At 33.4% G+C, this 20,283-nt stretch overlaps 1 protein-coding gene across 1 annotated transcript in view; it reads right to left on the bottom strand.

The window, feature by feature from the left end:
• The window catches only part of ERBB4 (erb-b2 receptor tyrosine kinase 4), a 529,970-nt gene that overhangs the window by 285,595 nt on the left and 224,092 nt on the right, over positions 1-20,283 (bottom strand). The window contains exons 7-11 of the mRNA XM_032594121.1: positions 19,965-20,078; positions 18,439-18,565; positions 10,676-10,749; positions 9,685-9,775; positions 7,191-7,390 (exon numbers count right to left, since the gene is read on the bottom strand). Coding sequence (XP_032450012.1) covers positions 7,191-7,390; positions 9,685-9,775; positions 10,676-10,749; positions 18,439-18,565; positions 19,965-20,078 — 606 coding nt within the window. The remainder of the gene's footprint in view (positions 1-7,190; positions 7,391-9,684; positions 9,776-10,675; positions 10,750-18,438; positions 18,566-19,964; positions 20,079-20,283) is intronic.

A 20,283-nucleotide genomic window follows, 5' to 3' on the forward strand; every position in this document is an offset into this window, starting at 1 on the left:
CAGAAATTTATCCTCCCACAGTTCCAGATTTCAAAATCAAAATGTCCGCAGGCTGTTTCCTTCTTGGGGGCTCAGAGGGAGAATCTGTTCTTTGCCTCTTCCCTAGCTTCTGGCGATTGCTAGCAATCCCTGGTGTTCCTAGGCATACAGCTGCATAACTCTAGTCTCAGCTTCTGCCATCACTTGAATTTTTTCCCTATGAGCGCGTGTATATGTCTGCATGTGGCGTTCTCCTACCTGTGTCTGTCTCTGCATCTCTCCTCTTCCTACAAGCACTTGGGTCATATTGGATTAAGGTCCTACTCCACTCCTGTGCAAACCGCATTTTAATTTACATCTTAATTACATCTACAAAGACCTTATCTCCAAATAAGGCCACGTTCACTTTAATACATCTTTTGGGGAGATACAATAGAAGCCACAACACTTATCTAAGCAATAATCTCTGGAAACTGACATACAGACTTCTGCATTTTTAATAGTTAAAAGCTGTGCCTTAAATTCCCCAACTACTGATCTAGCAGCGAGTCAGGTTAAAATGTTGCCTTTTGTGATAAACACTGAAGCCTGCAGTCATTCTGGTTTTTGTTGTTGAGAGGCCATCAGTTCTTCCAGAATTTCTGGTTTACAAAATGGAAGGAGCGTCATTTCTGAAATTATAACTGCTTACTACTCTTTCAATAAGAACACGAAGAACATTTTAGAGCATTGTTAGTAATTAGATACTGTGTTATTTCAAATACAACAAAAAACTCCTATTTGCATTTTTTTACAAAGTGCATTAATGTATTTCTTCAGTATAAAGAAGAAAATCTTAGAAGTACAATTAAGATTTTCTATCTTCTGATTACTTAGAACAATGACTTCACTATATTCTAAGCTATGTACTATAAGTTTGTACTGCACTATGTTTACTGAAAAGTGTGGCCAAGGTTGACTAATTTCCCAGTGAAGACTGGCTGTGAGGCCCATAGCACAATTCTCTAACATGGTTGCCATTGTTGAGAAACGTACATTTTAACCCAAGATAGTATGGGCTGGGCTTGGAGTGTGCAAATTAAAGACAAAAATAGGGGACTGGGAGGAAAGTAAGAAAATCATGAATCTTAGCAATATTTTCTTAAAACAAGGTAAACATTGGGGCACCTGGGTGGCTCAGTTGAGCTGAGCGTCCAACTTAATTTCATCTCAGGTCATGATCTCACAGTGTAGGGCTCTGCACTGAGCACAGATGCCTGCTTGAGATTCTCTTTCCCTCTCTCACTGCCCCCCCCCTCAAATAAATAAAGAAAAATTAAAAAAAAACAAGGTAAACCTCAATTTATAATTGAAATTCATTTTCTATAATATACAACGTATTAGAGATGATAATGATGACAATACCAATGGGATTGTGATTTTGTAGAAAGTCACACTACTTACGATGTCATAAACACTAAAATGCTTACTATTTTTGTAGTTATTGTCACTCTCACCAGAGTAAAACAAAAGAATATGTTAAGCAAACATTGTATTTTTCTCCACCAGTGTTAAATACCCTTTTATTCCCTACTCATTAATTCTTTGCCCCGATTAATTCTGGACATTCAGTGATTCATCATAAATGGATCATGTTGCCATTCAGAGGATTCAGTTATTAGCATTGACTATAGTTTCACTATTCCCTTTTTCTAGATGCATGTCCAATGAGAAGGATTTTATAACTATCACATTTCAGGAACAACAAAATCATAGATAAATGTAAAAAAAAAATCATAGGTAAATGAAGAAATTTATATTCCTTTTATATTCTTTGTCTAAAAAATCTACTCCTCATCACCAAATATTTATCTCTTGAAACACTAACTAAAATTAATATTTTGTGGATATTTTTATAAAGCATGAGTCTGTTACTTATAAGCTGATTTTAAAATGTTTAATTACAAGAGTAAAGAGAGAAAGTATTTAGAGGAGTCTCAAGCATAGAGATGTTTTATCCATTAAAGATCTCAGGAGGTCATTTTTAAATTCCTCAACATCTAGGCTTCTAGTGACAACTCTCATTTCTTCAATATCTATCAGTGGTTTATGTGCTACTTGCACACTTAAAACTCACCACCTTGATAATGTGAACTTTTTTTTAAAAAAAAAATGAGGCCCTTGATATTTCTCCTTTCTTTCTTTTTCCCCAAGAAGAAATGTTTCATTAAGTAAAAAGTTAAATATTGCATCTTTACACTATGTATTTATATGTATTTATATACTATATAATCTATTTTAATAAGAAAATATAATTGTATAATAATAGTTAGCATATATATAGCACTTGTTTTGAACCAGGCATTCATTGAAGTCAGTACTATTATTAACCCCATATCCAAATGATAAAACTGAGGTTCAGAAATGTTAAATAGCTTACCAAAGACCAAACATCTAATAAATAGTTTTCTTGGGATTAAAACCCGGGCCATTTGGTTCTAGAGTGTGCTCCTAAATGTGATGCTGCACTGGGTATGTTTCAATAATTCAGGTTTTCTTATGAAAATCCATCATTTATCTTTGGGGGGAAATCAAGGTGAAATGGAGAGCATAGATTTTGAAACTAGACAAATGCTGGGTTCAAATACTGAATATGATTTTTAATAGCTCAAAACAGTGGGAATATTATTCAACTTACTGATCATCTGTATATTCATCTGCAAAATAGAGATAATGATACTTTACAAGGTGGTGGTAAAGATGAAATTAAACTATACAGATCAAGAGATAGAGCCTGGCACCGTTTTGTCATTTAGCTGGAATACTGCAGGAGCACCTGGGTGGCTCAATTGTTTGAGCATCTGACCCTTGATTTTGGCTCAGGTCATGATCCCAGGGTCATGGGATTGAGCCTATGTCAGAGCCTGCTTAAGATTCTCTCTCTCCCTCTGCTCCTCTCTAGCTGCCCCTCCCCCCCTGACTTCTCTAAAATAATAACAACATATATTGCAGACACCTGAGATCAGTAAAGGAGAGATGAATTATTAATAAATTATGTTTGAGGGGTGGCTGGGTGGCTCAGTCAGTTGAGCATGACTTCGGCTCAGGTCAGGATCTCACAGTCTGTGGGTTCGAGCCCCGCATCAGGCTCTGTGCTGACAGCTCAGAGACTGGAGCCTGCTTCACATTCTGTGTCTCCCTCTCTCTCTCTCTTCCCCTTCCCCACTCATGCTCTTTCTCTCTCTGTCTCTCAAAAATAAATAAACATTAAAAAAATAAAATAAAATAAATTATGTTTCATCAGCATCCTAATCAATTAAGGATTTAAAAAAATCATGTTACACCAAAACTTCTAGATGCATTAGAAATTTCAACAGAGTGTGTCATATACTAGAAATAAAAGACAAAGACAATGCCAGGATCATAAACATGAAAAAAAAAAAAAACAATCTATCCACTTAACTAAATAAAAATATAAAATATTTATCAAAAGGCAATTTTTTAAAATTACCTAAGAGATGGAAAGTTATACATAACACATTCAAGAGATAAAAATTTAATATGCTTAATTTGTGATGAGGTCTTTCAAATCCAAAGGGAGAAGACCAACTCCAAGTTGAAAATAAGCAAAACTCAGACTAATTTACGAAAGAAGAAAATTGAAATGCTCTGTCAGCTAAAAAATTATAAATTTAAAAGACCTCTTTTTCACATTTCAGATCACCAAAATTTAAAACCATAGATAATACCCAGTGTTACAAAGAGCAGTGGAAAATATTATCTATCAAACATTGTGTAGGAGAAGTGTAAACTGACCTATGACTTTTGAAAGATGACGTAGAAAAATACACCAAAATTTATCATATGTTACCTCATTTACACAGGAATCCCACTTCTAAGTATTTAGCCTAAGGAAATAATTGTACTTGCAAAATACTTTATGAACTAAGATCCACATTATGGCAGTGCTAAAAACGTAAAAAATAGAAAATAAATGACCATTACTACGGCAATTATTCGCTAAATGTATTTATATCCATCTTTTTAAAACAATAAGAACGCCACCATGGAAGATGCTCATAATATATTAGACAGAGACATATGGCTGAAGACCATTTAAATCTATATGTTATGGTACTGTTTCTATGTGAAGGGATATGCTTCACTACCTATATATCTATAAACAAAAATTACATATTCTTTTTCCATGTTTCTACTGTTTGGAGTTCTAACAATGATAATTAGAAAATAAATGTAATTTCATTTTGAAAAGTTAATTATGAATTTAGTTTCTCTTGTTTATGTTTAGTTTAAGTGTATATGTACAAATATTTTTAAGATAAAGTTGTATGAGTTTAAATATAACTCAGATTTTGAAGGGTTAATGTAATATAATCTCTTTACTGTTTATGTTTTAGAGTTAAATTTTATATTTAGATATTTTAAGAAACTTCAAACACTTTCATTAACCTACCCAAAAACTTCTTCCAACCAGCACTGTCATTTTGCTCATGCTATAGCCATACAAATGAAGGAGACAGAAAATGTTCTAGCTTTTCATATCCTAGAGTTTCTCTCAATCTCAATCTCTTCAAACTAGAAAGTCTGCTTTGAAATTTTTGACTTAAAAGTGTAAGATGGCTCAAGCCACTTTTACACTTTACAAATGAGGTGAAATTTTTCTTTTATTGTCATTACTGTTTAAATCACGTTGAACTCCAAAAACAATGTTAAAAATCAAGGCTGCCTTATCTTTTAAGTTACCAAGCCAATGCTCAAATTTAGAGGATTTTATGGTGACTGTGTATGTATGCATGTGTGTGTATTCTAGGGATGTGTACATGTGTATGTGTTGTGTGTGCATATGCATATGTATGTGTGTACCTTGTGGTGAATATGTGTGTTCTCGTGTATATTGTATGTGCAAAGCCTATTAAGAGAGAATATCTTAAAAATTCGATACGTGCAGTGCACTTAAAATGAAGCAAATATTTAAGTTTTCCCATTTGCAAATAGTACTGTGGATGATGAAAAGGCTGTAATCACAGATGGGCAACCACTGTAGGCTCAAGGTAAACAGCAGCAGCATCACCTCTCAAGTCAAGTTTATAGGGTAATTACATTTCTGAAAATTCAGGATCCAGTGTACTGTTAGACTGAAATTCAAATCGTGATCAAAGGATTTCATGCAAAACTGTTTACTCTAAAATGTTACAAATGAAAAAAAAAAAAAGATAATGCTTAATTTTATACTAGAGCACCATAAAACTGCTTCTTCTAACTGCTTCCTTTCTTCCCCAAACTGAAAAGTCAACTGTAAGAGCACAGAACAACAACAACAACAACAACAAAACAAACAAAAAGCAAAACAAAAACAAAACAAAACAAAAAATCCATGGTCTGAAAAAAGGATAAACTCAGTCTACGAAGTGTAATACTGAAAATTGAAAAAACATGTTACATTTTTAATTATTTTTATTATTTACTTTTTGGTTGCTCAAAAAGCTTAGAAGTCTTAAAGAAGTATGGAATAATTACATATTTACCTTATTTTGTTTTTTTACATTTTTATTTCTTTTTGCATGTTCTTCTTTCCGTTTGCTTTTTATTCGGCTTTATGAAAGATAAAAAGAAGTAAATGTGGGATTTGCAAAATGATTAAATGGGTGAAAGAGGAATGTGTTTCTCTCATTCTTTTATGTTTTGTTCAGGTTTTCTTGTTTTCCTAGTAGTACTACTGTTTTATTTTATTTTGTTTTTTAAATGAAGTAGAAAAATAGGAGACTATAACTATAATCCTAATTTAAGGAAATAGTTAAAAATTTGTGTTGAAGAAGATTCTATTTTACTTCTGTGAATAATCTATTTTGTCTGGGTCATGTACAAACACACATATAAAAATATGGGATAAGAAGCTTAAGTATTAGAAAAAAAACAGGCTTTATGTTACAAATCAAAAGGTATAAAACTATGCAAAGAATGCAGGCTAAATAAAAGGATAAATATTATTCAATAAAAACATGCATATTTTGATATATAATAAGATTTTACATTTCTTGATTCTATGTGGAACAGAAGAAACAAAACCTCAGGTTGCAATAGGTTTTTTTCTGCAAAAAGTATTTTTAAGGGTCCAAAACGGCTAAAACGTGAGTTCCTCACAAATTATGTCATACTTTATGAATTTTGCCACCCTGAACTGCCTTAAACACTTTCAGAAACAAGGTGGGGTACTCATAAGTAAAGTCATTATTTCACTTGGTAAACTGAAATATATAAGCCTCTTAAGAGTTCATATTTTTTTAAAATGTCCTTTACTATTCACTCACTTATAAATATACCTTTGTGACTGTTCCAATGGTCAGACCAAACCAATAAGACAACATCCAATAGCAAAACGTTTCTTAGGGGTTGTGATTTTTAAAAGGACTGATGCATTATGACCACAGTAAGTATATGTATTTGTAACAGATCATCTAAATTCTGAGTCTTTTTATTTGATATTTATCATAGGTAAGGCAGACGCACATGCTTAGCAGTGGCACTTGTAGGATGTAGAAGAAAATAGTACTTAGTAGAAACACACAGAAGAATTAAATATTAATCATTGAAATATCAAAGTTTAAGATAGGAATGTATCATTATATATCCATGAAAACATTATTTGCTTCTGTGTAACAAAGAAATGATGGAGTGAATCAGTAAGTGGCAAAATAAATGAAAAAAAGAAACAATGAACTGGCTACAGAAATGCATTTATGAAATGAACTTTCTTAACAGCCTCTTTTACACATTTCAGAACACATCTGCATTTTTGCCACCACCCCCCCCAAAGAGTAAATAGTCTGTTATCCCATGATACCAAATTCACTGAAACCAAAAAGCAAACAGAAAATTCAGTAGGGCAGATTTCCACAAACTGATCACGTCCAAAGAATTACCCAGGATGCTTGTTAAATATTTAAAAGCCCCTGTTCCATTTATATCTATTGAATCTAAGTCTCCACAGGAAGGTTCTTACGATTGGGCAAGATTTGGAAGCACGCAGTATGTTATAAAAATATTCAGTAGATTATGAAAAGTCACCCTATGCTGATTAACTACACCCTTTCTTAAAGGTTGAGAAAAAGAGGGAAACAATCCTATATCAGTTATTTTTAAGTGTTTGGTCCAACATAAAATGGGAGAAAATGTTCAAAGTTTCTGTTTTAACATCCAAATAATGTACTTACTACAGTTTTCAGCTTTTCTGTTGTCCCGGATCACTATTCTTTGGTTGATAGTGCTGAAGAGTGTTGTCCAATTAATGGTATGATAATAACATAGGTTGCTGTTGTCAGTAATATAGATGTTTCCTGCACTGATTTCCTTCAGGGACTGGAATTGTAGAGAAGTGATGCCCTGTTGTTTGAGGATAAGCAAGGAGAGGCCACTAAAGAGAGGGAGGGGGGAGAACAGAACAATATTTATATGTATATATTAATAAATATTTTCTGGCCATGACTTACATTCTTGAAGTAAAATAAGGATGTCACATCTTACTCCAAAAAGAATGCAAATAGATCATAAAAAAGAGATTAAATCAATAAACTGTGACCTGAACATTATTTATTTACATGCTATATACCAAGTTTTAAAAGTAATCATTTGACCCCCAAAAGGAAAATGTTCATTTTTTGGAAGTATAAATATTAATGATATCTGTATATCTATTTACATACTTAGTACGAGTATATCTGCTCACTATTTTCCCCACTATCCCCTAACCAAATAATTAAGAGCATCTGGCTGGCTCATTTGAAGGAGCAAACAGCTCTTGATCTTGGGGTTGTGAGTTCGAGTCTCACATTAGGTGTAGAGATTACTTAAATAAATAAAACTAAACATACTAAATAATCAATAAATGTTTATGGAATGATTGTTCATCTACATAAAGTAAGACCTTAATTCTACTCTATTTAATAAATTTATATATGCTTTCAGAGGGTAAATATTGCAGAGAATGACCACAGATATTTAGCTTTAATTTATACCTCAGAAGCCAAAGTGTAATTGTAATAGTTGAAGAATGTATAAGTAAGGATAAGGGACATTAAAAATTGAAGAGAAGAATGAAATTAAGCTAAAAGTTAAAAAAAAATACTCAGAAGGCTTGGACAACTGGGGAAAGCATCTCTAAAAATTAAGTAACAACTGTAGTGTGGAAACAAATTATCATTTCAAGGAAATTGTTTTAACATAGCCCACATTTTGTAATTAAGTTCCTTTTCCATTCTCTAAAGAATCATGTGTTTCCCACATTTAAATCAACTAATGAACAATATTTTACATTTTGGAGATCAAAGCTGTCCCCTTTTGTTTTATTTATAAATTTAAATATACTTTGCTGTCAACTCAGCTCAGAAGTTTTTCCATGCGTGTGTGTGTGTGTGTGTGTGTGTCTATATATATACACACATATATTATATGTGTATTTTGTTTTATTTATAAATCTAAATATACTTTGCTGTCAACTCAGCTCAGAAGTTTTTCCATGCATGTGTGTGTGTGTGTATATATATATATACACATATATTATACATTATACATGTATACACATATACATATATTCTTATATCCATATCCATATATAAATATCCATATATATATTTGCCTTGAAAATAAGCTGATATATATATATGTATGTATATATATATATATACTTAGTATGTGCATATTCAACTGAGATGTAATTCATTCTCTGAAATCTGTGCTCTCATCTTGTGCTGTTTATTACAGTGTGAATAATGCTTGACAGATTTTTAACATTTGACTCAACAGATAATAAAAGTTGGCTGCATATAGCATTTGAATAGACTGTATCTCTCAACTATGCTTTTTTATTAAGTACTTTTCCCCTTTATAGTGTAAAACCTCTTACAGATATACCAGTTTTAATAGCAAAATTCAATAATATTTCTGTGAAATATTATTACAGAATATTTGATGATAATATTGATTTAAGGCATCTTTCCTTTTTAAGCAGAAAAAACTAAATCCTTTTATGTAAATCAACTTTTAACTGTTCATAAATAAGAATCTCATACAGATGAAATCTGAAATAAAATAAAGCAGTGCCTTAATAAATATTAACTCGTTCATTTTTACTATGTGAATAAAAATATTGATATTGGGCCTTTAGAACAGTGTCCTTCTGAGCCCTGATTGTTCTGTCCACTTTTAACCTGCATTGCACTTAGACTGGTGAGCCAAATCCTGAAATATCAGCCCTGGGATGCATGGTTCAAACGATGGCACCAGAAACAGAACAAGAGCCTTCTGGTGAAACAGCATGTGTAACCCACACATGTAAGCCAGTCCCAAGTCATCCAATGCCATTTTTTAGTTATAATAACACATGTTTGGAATAAAAACATTTGATTTTATGGGGTCCTATTATGTACTCCATCCTACAAAACACTAATAATTGTGTTAAGTGATAAGGAGTTGAAACTCAAACTGCTTATTCTGCATACTTTATTTATTTGTTTATTTATTTGGTATCCTCCATACTGTAAAGCGCAGTCGGGGGTATTTATCATTAGGCTTACCTTTGGAATTAAAAGTGGAAACCCGATATTTGTAGAATAAATATAAAATAAAGGAGGCTGAAACTGTGACATATGTATGCATGATGCTACTTTTGAAATATGAAATACTTGTATCTCTGAACATATATACACCCACCTGTAGAGTACTCTTCCACCAATGGTCACCAGGTTAGAAAAAACACTGAAGTCAGTCATGTTTGGAGGCCATGACTGTATGTTCAAGAAACCTAAAAAGATAAGGGCAGTAAAAAAACAAAACAAAACAAAAAAACCCAAAAAACTCAGAATATTATTGTCTTAGTAACCATATTTAATACTGATTATTCTTGAAATATGGTTAAAATGTATCGAAAGATAGGAGGTAAAAATAAAAACACTCAATATTCCTATTTTGCGTCATTCTATCTCCTATTTCTTCTTCCAAGATTGAGGGCCTTACTCAAAATTCCCGGGCCAACAATACTCCATATAATGAGTATCAAACTAATGAGCCAAAAATCTAGGTTTCTCAGACACATGGAATCATAGAACTATACATATTAAAAAATTTCAATTATTCTTAATTTGAAACATTTTTCTAAAATCAAAATACTTAGTCCAATTAGATAAAGAGAAAAATACAGCTTTAATTTTTCTGGAAATCCTTTCCTACTTTACACTTATAACACCATTTGTCTACATTGCATCCTAATGCATTCATGTATATATTTAACCTTTCTCATTTAATTTGCCATTCTTTGACATAAATTCATATCCAATATATGTCTATGAATCCCCTATCAGCTAGTATATAACAGCCCTGAACATATTAGGTGCTCAATAAAATATGTGCTAAATGAACGCTCCATGTCATCCGTGCCCAACAGTACTTGTGAAAACTAAATAGCAAAACATGGATTCAAAGACCAGTTGACAACAAAAAAAGTAACATAAAAATTTCAAGGATATTTTATTTTATAAATTCCATGGGCTTTCCAAATGTGCACAGATAACATTTCAAATAGCATGCATTTTTAAAATTAGAATTGGCCTTGAAAATAAGTTGATTTCAATATCATGTAATATTTTCAACAAAACACTAACATTCACAGAGTTCCTAGCACAGCAATCACACTTTTAAAACTTACCTGTTATCTCTCGAACGGTCCGAAAGACATTCAGTTTCTCTGGATCTATGGCTTCAATTGCATTGTAAGGGTCCCTAGCGAATCAAGAAGAGATACAGCCAGATTTTAAATTACATAAAGGAGTGAAAACGTAAGAAATTGTGACTATAGTTATTGCACTCAAATTCAATTTTAAGTAGCAGTAGAAAGCTTAGCAATGTCTTGTCCAGTTTTCCACACTACACAGGGAGAAGGATTAAAAGGTGCTTTGAGGACCTTTTTGATGATATGAGCTCTTTGTTGAAGGCTCTTCTAGACCTAGCCGAATGGTCCAGGTTGACTATCCTAAAGAAGTCTCCAAATAGAACAAATCCATTTATAAACAATTTCATTTCATTTTGCCTTTTAAGGTTGTTCTTAATTAGGAAAAATACACTCTGTGAATAACTTATGGTGAGAACAACTGCCTTTTGGGCTCCTCAAAGCATTCTAAATTGCTAATAGCACCTACAATTTCATTAAATGGATATTAAAAAAAATGAAGTCAAATTTTTCTTTTTTGCTGTATCCTTACATTTGTTAGTGAATTTTTATAACATTGTATGAAAGTTACTCTTCATAAGGATTATTTAGAGCAGTCTTGTTCTTATCCGGGTTATTCATATTTGCTTTCATAAAAACAGGAAATATTTGCTTCCATATTTATGAATCATACTAACACCTGAAATAAAATTTATAACAAATTTAATAATATCCCAAAGGTGTAAATTTTGGAGATTTAAAAAATACCATTTCCTAATGCATAAATATATTTTGGCAATTAATGTTATTGACATATAGATGCCTAGGCTTTTAAAAATATGAACATAAGATACCTTTTAAAATTAAATATTTAATGGATTTTTTCAGAAGTTTTCTTCTTAGGAAGATGCCTTTCATGTATAATATACTGAACATTCAAAATAGTTACAAACTTGAATCTTAAACATAAACACAATACCAAACATTTCCCAGTAATTCAAGTAATACCTTATGCTGTTTTAAGGAATACATTTTATTTTTAAGTTTTATTACTTTGAAAGACAACCTTGGAAATCCTGGGCAAGTAGAGACCTCATATCACTATATACCCTTCAGAGAAAAATTATATTCATTGACCACATCTCAAAAAAAAAAAAAAGAAAAGAAAAAAGAAAGCAAATCTAAGAACAATGAACAGGTTTTCTTAGAAGCATGTATCCACCTGTAGCAATCAGCTGAGTTTTATTCTTGCTGTGTACATCTGTTGTTTTACATCTTTGAGAACCTTCTTTTTTATTTGGGGAGTAAACAATTGGATAGAGTGATATATTGGATGCAGCCTTAATAGGGCTATCAATCAAGGTGCTCCACAAACAGATAGGCATATGGTCTATCTTAGGAATCTGAGTCTGAACCTACAGACATTTATTCATCTTAGCATTAGAGCCTTAAAAACACTATTAGCTCCAGTAACCTTGATCTCTGGAACCCCATTGTACTGGCTCTCTCAACTTGGTTCATCTGGGTATGCTCCTATACCACGAAGCATCCTATATCTTAAAAAAACAAACAAACAGGCAACTACAGAAACTCTGCTTGATTAAAAACAGTTTCAAACTAAGAAGTGCAATTGACACAACGTAATACTAGTTTAACGGGGAGTGTTATGGAAGGCTTGGAGAAACACTGTAGTTTCCCCCATAACTCACACATAATTAAGATTTTCCTCAATGTGGTATGAATGTCTCTCAAAAGCTTAAAGTCTAAATTAAATGTTCTGGTAAACTTGTTCTATTTATAAATGAAGATACATTGAATGAATAACTATGCTTTTGCTGAATATGAAGCCAAAAAATTAGTTCACCATGGGGGAAAAATCTTGTTGTTACCATTTTTTAATGTGCAAAGACTTCTGTACGTAGATGTATCAGATCTGCAGTAGAATAAGCTTTCAACATTTGTTCTCTGATGGAAGGCAGTGTATAGAACAGCTCTGGTCATATAATCAAATATCTTGGCTTTATTGAGAAACACTCAAAATTCAGGGCAAGCACACAATAATGGGGTCAGTCCAAACCTATACTGAGAACACTTCTAAGTTGCCAGGAATGAAATGAGTTCTGGAATGTTCATATGAAGCCCAATGGACCACAGAAATTTTATATACTTAATTTGAGAGATTCAGGACTCTCATAAAATAAGTTGACAGAATCCTACTTACCAACTTCAAACTACCTACAGGGAGTTGCATCTTATAGCCACTTGAAATCCATAGTGCTTTAAAATCAAGAAATTCCCTAGCTAAATTCAGAGCCATGTGAAAGAACATTATGTCCACCCTGTCATTGTATTTGGTGATCCAAAATAAAGCTCAGGATAGAGAGAAACATATTTTTACAATTCCACTGAAATTGCTTTATTTTTCATAAACCCATTATCTCTTTTCCATTGTTTATCATCATGATACTGTATTATCTAAGCACTTCGTGTCTGTGTCTCATTGTGACACAGCATGAACATGCTTATTTGGTGAGCATTTTGTTACTCTAAGTACATGCACATGACCATTGTCAAACATGACAAAAGATGGAAGGTGAACATTCCTATGGATAACACTGATCACAGGTTTGCCTGTGGTTCCCATTCTAAATAAAAGAGCAAGAGTGCCTAGTCTATTTCTGGCAATAGCACTATTGTGCTAAAACATGCCTTTCTTGAGTTCTTGAGACACCTGGGTGGGGCAGTCAGTTAAGCGCCTAACTCTTGATTTAGGTTCAGGTCATGATCTCACGGTCATGAGATCCAGCCCCGAATCAGGCCCTGTGCTGAGTAGGAGCCTGCTTGGGATTCTCTTTATTCCTCTCTCAGCCCCACCCCCCAAAACTAAATAAATAAAAATAAAAAAAAAAACTTTAATGAGTTCTTTTATATATTAAAATTTTAATTGACAAATTGACAGTAAGCTTACTTATTGCAGAAACTTGTTTCTGAAAAGTATAATCTCATTTAGTTATGATTTTTGCCTATTTAGTTTTTTAAATTTTTTTTAACATTTATTTATTTTTGAGACAGAGAGAGACAGAGCATGAACAGGGGAGGGTCAGAGAGAGGGAGACACAGAATCTGAAACAGGCTCCAGGCTCTGAGCTGTCAGCACAGAGCCTGATGCCGGGCTTGAACTCACGGACCATGAGATCATGACCTGAGCCGAAGTTGGCCGCTTAACCGACTGAGCCACCCAGGCGCCTCTTACCTATCAGTTTAAAGAAATACCTTAGCTATTTTACCCAAAGCATACATGAATTTAAATTAAAAAAAAAAAGAGAGAGAGGGAAGATTGAAGGTAATAGGAATTGAGGGAAAACATGTCTTTAATTTACCAGAAGGTTTTTACATAAAGGACTCCATGTTACTCACATTTAAAGTCTCTCTCTACATGCACACATTGTATGCATGAATACACATAATGCCTATACGTTTATAAGATGTCTTAGGCTTACTGAATTAACTTTTTATCAGTACTTTCCTAAGATTAAGAGAAAGGCTTCAGAATATATGTTTCATACTGGCATGAGACTGGGAATGAGAACTATCACATATCACATATATATTTGTCCTGGAAATCCCTTATATATTATAGTTGAGACATAACAATATTAATTATAATGTTAATATTAAAATATTCCAAGCTATGTACTATTATTAAGAAGAAATAATAATCTTCTGAACTAAGGGATATGACTTATTGCCATGAAAATAACTTTGTCTTTATTTGTTTTTCAATAGTCTACAAAATAATCTGTTACACTGTATGTTGTGCTATAAACTGGATACAGTCATTGAGATTTTTGTTTAGCACTGCCTTCTTTGTTATTTTCTTTCTCCCCTTTCCTTCTCTCTCTCTCTCTCTCTCTCTCTCTCTCTCTCTGTCTCCTTTTTTTTTTTGTACCATTTAATGTTTTACAATATGCCAGGTACTTGACTAAGCACTTAAAAATAATTTTTGTTTTTAAGCCCTACAACAACCAGAGAAGGTAGGTATTTATTTTAATCCCTACAACAGCCAGAGAAGTTTATTTAATAAACTCAACTCTCAACTTTACATAAGAAACTGAGCATTTGACATATTATGGAAGCCACGTAACTCAGTAAAATTGTCTACAGTGGAGATTCATTTTTTTTTGTTTTTTTTTATATATGAAATTTATTGACAAATTGGTTTCCATACAACACCCAGTGCTCATCCCAAAAGGTGCCCTCCTCAATACCCATCACCCGCCCTCCCCTCCCTCCCACCCCCTATAGTGGAGATTCAAATCAGTCTAGTCTGGATCAAGTTACTGAAGTAGGAAATTTAACTCTTACTTTCTGAGCTCATTTTTTAGGAGAGGTTTTGTTTACCATTATATTTTCAATCATGTGAGTCAATTTTCTATAATTCATTTTCACCCGAATCAGTTAGCAAGGTTGTTTCCCTTGAAAGTCAGGATGCATCTAGTATTTTGTAATGATTCTTCTCATAAATTTGTGAATATATGGCATCTATTGTGCAATATATGTTTTTTATTGTGCAATATATTTTTATATCTTGACATACCTGCTTCCCTTTTTCCCCATTTCTTTATTAATATTTACCCTATTCTAGATGTTAGGTCATTCAGGATATGTAAAAACATTTTACAATTAGTATAAATCCAGTCTTTTGATAAATATGCTCCATAAGGAGCCAAAACTAAAATAACAATTCCGAACTGCCCTAGATGGTCTTTTAAACCTCCCCATGCATGGTTTATCTATAAGATTAACAATCAGTGGGTGCTTTTGTTGGTTTCATTATCCTTCTATACTCACAGAATTATTGCTGTGGTTCTCAATGGGGGCAATATTACCCTACTGAAGGGAAGCTGGGACATTTGTAGAGGTGTATTAGTTGTAACAGATTAGGGGACACTACAGGCTTTTAATAATAACCCCAAGCACCAAAAAATTAAAGTCTCCTTCACAGAAAAGGTTTGCCTTATGTCTTGAACAACCTTAAAATGTCCCACCCAATTAAGGACTCATGTGCACAAACTTCATAGCTGATCATACTTTGACTGTGTGTAATTCTGTATTCATGTTGCCTCTATTTCAATGATATTTAATTCCATCTTCCCCTTGTCATATAACAAATATGTCTGTTACTTATTACCTATTTCAGTGGTCAGCTGTTCCTCTGCTCTTTATTTCCCCATACTTCTGGCACAACATGACTTCTATTCTTATTTCTAATAAATCCAAACTTTCATTACAAAGTAGAAGCTGAGCATTTTCCTATCAATACATATTTTATTATACATTACTTTTGTTGTATTTCTTCTTTAAATTACAATTGGAGAATTATAATCACTTCATAAAATTATTGATATAGGTAGGCTATATTATCTATGATTTTTATTTCAGAATTCAAAAGAAAGTATGAAAATACTATGTATAAGATGGATGTTGCACCTGATTAGAACGAAACAACTTTTCTAGTGCAATTTATGACATTATATTTTCAAATATTTCCCCACACTGATGGACCTGAGGCCAATTCATTTATTATGCCCATGTTAAAGCAGGCAACGTGAATTAAGTGGGTATGTCTTCCTATTTCTCAGAAGATGCTGTTAACATGATATGATCTTTCATTCATGGTGATATGTGCTTTTGAAAATAGTTACAATGAGGATATATTGTTTTAGTAAATGTCATACATGCATTCAATTACATAGGTGCACTTAAATGTAGACCCAGGTCTCCTACCCAGTAGGGCCACGGAGGTGAGGATAGCAATGCAAATGGGTTCGAGGGTCAGTAGCAACTCAGTAGGGCCACGGAGGTGAGGATAGCAATGCAAATGGGTTCGAGGGTCAGTAGCAACTATGGTAAGTTTGGTTATCCCATCTCAAAATGGCTAGAACTGGGGCACCTGGGTGGCTCAGTTGGTTGGGCGACCAACTTCAGCTCAGGTCATGTTCTCACAGTTTGTGAGTTTGATTCCCGCATCAGCTCTGTGCTGACAGCTCAGAGCCTGGAGCTTACTTCAGATTCTTTGTCTCTCCCTCTGTCTACCCCTCCCTTGCTCACACTCTGTGTCTCTCAATAATAAATAAACGTTAAAAATTTTTTTTTAAATAGCTAGAACTACACAGCTCCAACAGATTGTTGCCATATAGGAGGATGTGCTAAGGGTAACGAAGTCTACATATTTTAAATGAGAAGTTAGAAATCTTGATGATATATATTTATTTTGTAAACATTGTTTGGGCTGAATATAACATACCTGGGGCAGAAAGTGTGGACATACCATTACAGTATCTGGCATGAACCCATATTAAAAGCTACATTTTAAAGTAATGGTTTATGCAATAAGATCTACTATAATTTATTTGTATGGAAAGAAATACTTTGTTCTATTTCTCTCACTTTTCCTATTTGGACACATTTATCCATGATGTGTTAAATTATTTTGCTTCTAGAAATGATGTGATATATGTTTAGAGTTAAGATTTTGAATTGAAATATGTGAGTAATATTCTTTATCTGTAGCCTGTAGCACTAATATTTAGGGATTAAGAGTAATATAGATAAATAGATAAAAATATAAATTAAAAATATTGACATTTTTATTACAATTGAAAAAATACAAACTTGGTTGTTTTCCCAGTTAAAATCAGCAGGTGGTTCTGTAATGAAGGAGCCAAGAAAATGTTACAATTTTTATTGCTAAAATGAAATTCATTTAATAGATTTCATATAATAATACTAATTTCCTAACCTAAGGAAAGAGAAAAAGATACATCAAGGCAAAGAGAATTTCTAAAAGTTTAAGAGAATTTCAACTTACTGATTTGTTTTCTATGAGAGATTTTTTTTTAATTTTTTTTAATGTTTATCTTTATTTTTGAGACAGAGAGAGACAGAACATGAGCAGGAGAGGGGCAGAGAAAGAGGGAGACACAGAATCTGAAGCAGGCTCCAGGCTCTGAGCTGTCAGCACAGAGCCTGACGCAGGGCTCAAACTCATCAACTGCGAGATCATGGCCTGTGCTGAAGTTGGACGCTCAACCAACTGAGCCACCCAGGCGCCACTCTATGAGAGACATTTTAAAAGAAACATTAAGGAAGCCTGGGTGGCTCAGTTGGTTAAGCATCTGACACTTGATTTTGGCTCAGGTCATGATCTCATGGTTTGTGAGTTCCAGCCCCACATTGGACTCTGTGCTGGCACCATGGAGCCTGTTTGGGATCCTATCTCTCCCTCTCTCTCTGCCCCTCCCTGCTTGTGCTCTATCTTTATCTCTCTCAAAACAAATAAATAAACTTAAAAAAAAAAAAGGAATATTAACTTATGTTTCCTTGAACTAATCAGTTAGAGTCTGAATGAAATTCCTCACTGCACCCATTGATACAGTTTCCCTAAGCATATCTAAAAATATGTCAAGCTTTCTGAAATTTGTAGATTTGAGGAGAATGTCCTACAAATACATTTTAATAAATATATAAATGTATATTGTCAAATATAAGTAGTTACTAAACTCATAGTCTGAATATACCTCAAAACTGTGGTTTTTACTATCACTGATGGTAAAATCTGGCATTTGACTTTGCTGGAGAGGAGCATTAATGTCGGGCAGAACTCATCTGGGCCAAAAGGAATCAAACAGACAAAGCTAAAGAATCCTTTAAGCTTTGTCTACACTTTGTAAAATAATTTTCTGCAAAAATTTAATACTGACCCATGAATACCAGTGACAAGGAAGATCAAATTCCCATTGATTTTGGTGCAGTTTATGAATTTGTCGATGTTACTGGAATCCACGGTCTGAGCTGACATCAGTGATCCTGTGCCAATGCCATCACAAGCTGTAGAAACAAGACTCACAGTCAAGGAGGTGAGAGACTTTGATCTCAGTCAAGAAATCATTGCATTTTTATTATAAAATAACAGTTTTTTTCAATTATAAAATGGAAAAAAAAAAGTTCATCATGAGAAATAAACTGTTTTCTAAGATAAAATAATCATTCATTCATGCAACATTTACTGATGGGCCTACTTTAAAATATCGTCCCTGCATTATAGTCTAGTGACCATGACTCATAAAAATCATATCTTATATCAAGTCCCAGTATACCCACACAGCACATACATAACTAAAACACAACTTTTAACAATCAACACTAGCCCTTGCCACATAAAGTCAACTATTTTCTCATCTGTTCTAAGATATCATTTTTAATACTTTTAAATCACTTGAGGAAAATTATTTCATGGCCTAATGATGGTCTACAACCTGTGGTTTTAAAAATATTGGTCTTATTAAGAATATATATTAAACAAAGTACTAGTGAAATGAGTTGTAATCAGAATCAAGAGCCATTTAAGTATTTACATTTAAATTCTTAAATTGAGTGCTACCTATACTTTCTGAGCACTACTTAAAGACAAAACAAAACAAAGTATGTGTATTTGTGTGGGTGCGTGGAGGGGGTGAAGGGGGAGAGAGGGAGGGAGGGAGGGAGAGAGAGAGAGAGAGAGAGAGAGAGGAGAGACAAAGAGAGAATGTAGTCTAAAAGTAAGTCTGAAGTTTGCCCTTTTAAAAGGCACTTTTTGATACTTTGGAAAGCTTAATATTGTTCAGAAAATTTGGACTCTACTTTCATCCTGCTTAATTTAAGTTTCATTCTGGTGAGGAATTTGAGTACTGCAGCTAGAAGGGATTTCTTTCTCCACTAATATTCTATGACATGGATTATCTGAAACATTTATTTAATACTTACAGGAAACTTTCTTGTCATTTTATAATCTCTCAAAATAGTTTTGAAGACCTGGAGAGTAAATATCATGTTATTTGTCCCTTTGCACCCCTTCATATATACAGCAGATCATTTAGCGTAGAATGGCAAGCGACTAAGATGGGTTCTTGATGCTAAAATAATCATGTGATCCCTTGTTATATGCATACTTCTAAGATCTGCTACATATAGAACAAAACACAACTTTTTTCCTGTGTTTCTATCAAAGTGCAGTCTGAATTTTACCTGCATCATTTACTATAGATCATTCAAAATCAATAATACACACTGTTGAGACAGTTAGTACTTTGGGGAACTATTCAAAGCCCTGGGAAAGTGTGTGAGGGAAGGTTTGGTATGGGAGTGATGTGTTCAGAGAAGCGAACTTAGCCGGTCCATTAAGAAGTACAAGGGACAACCTTGGTGTAGGTCCCAGTTCTAGCCAAAAATAATCTCAGCTGTCACTCACCTTTCGGGCAAATATCAGTGCAAGGTTTACACATTTTAATCCCATTTTCTTCTACTTCCATCTTGGAACTAGGGCAGGCACGCACACAAGAACTGGAATCCACCACAAAGTTATCTGATTTTAAAAAAGGCAAAATGAGCAATAATGGTGATGCTCAGCAAACAACTTTAAAATAAGGTATTTTAGGGCTTGACAATGATTAGCATCATTGGTAGTATACACATCTCTTTCCTTAAAACATCTCCGTTTAAATATCTCAGCCTGAAATAGAATCTATGAGCATCCACATTCAAATCCAAGGGCAGCATGTGTTAACAAT

This window comes from Lynx canadensis, chromosome C1, assembly GCF_007474595.2.
Source record: "Lynx canadensis isolate LIC74 chromosome C1, mLynCan4.pri.v2, whole genome shotgun sequence".
NCBI classification, from domain to species: Eukaryota; Metazoa; Chordata; class Mammalia; order Carnivora; family Felidae; genus Lynx; species Lynx canadensis.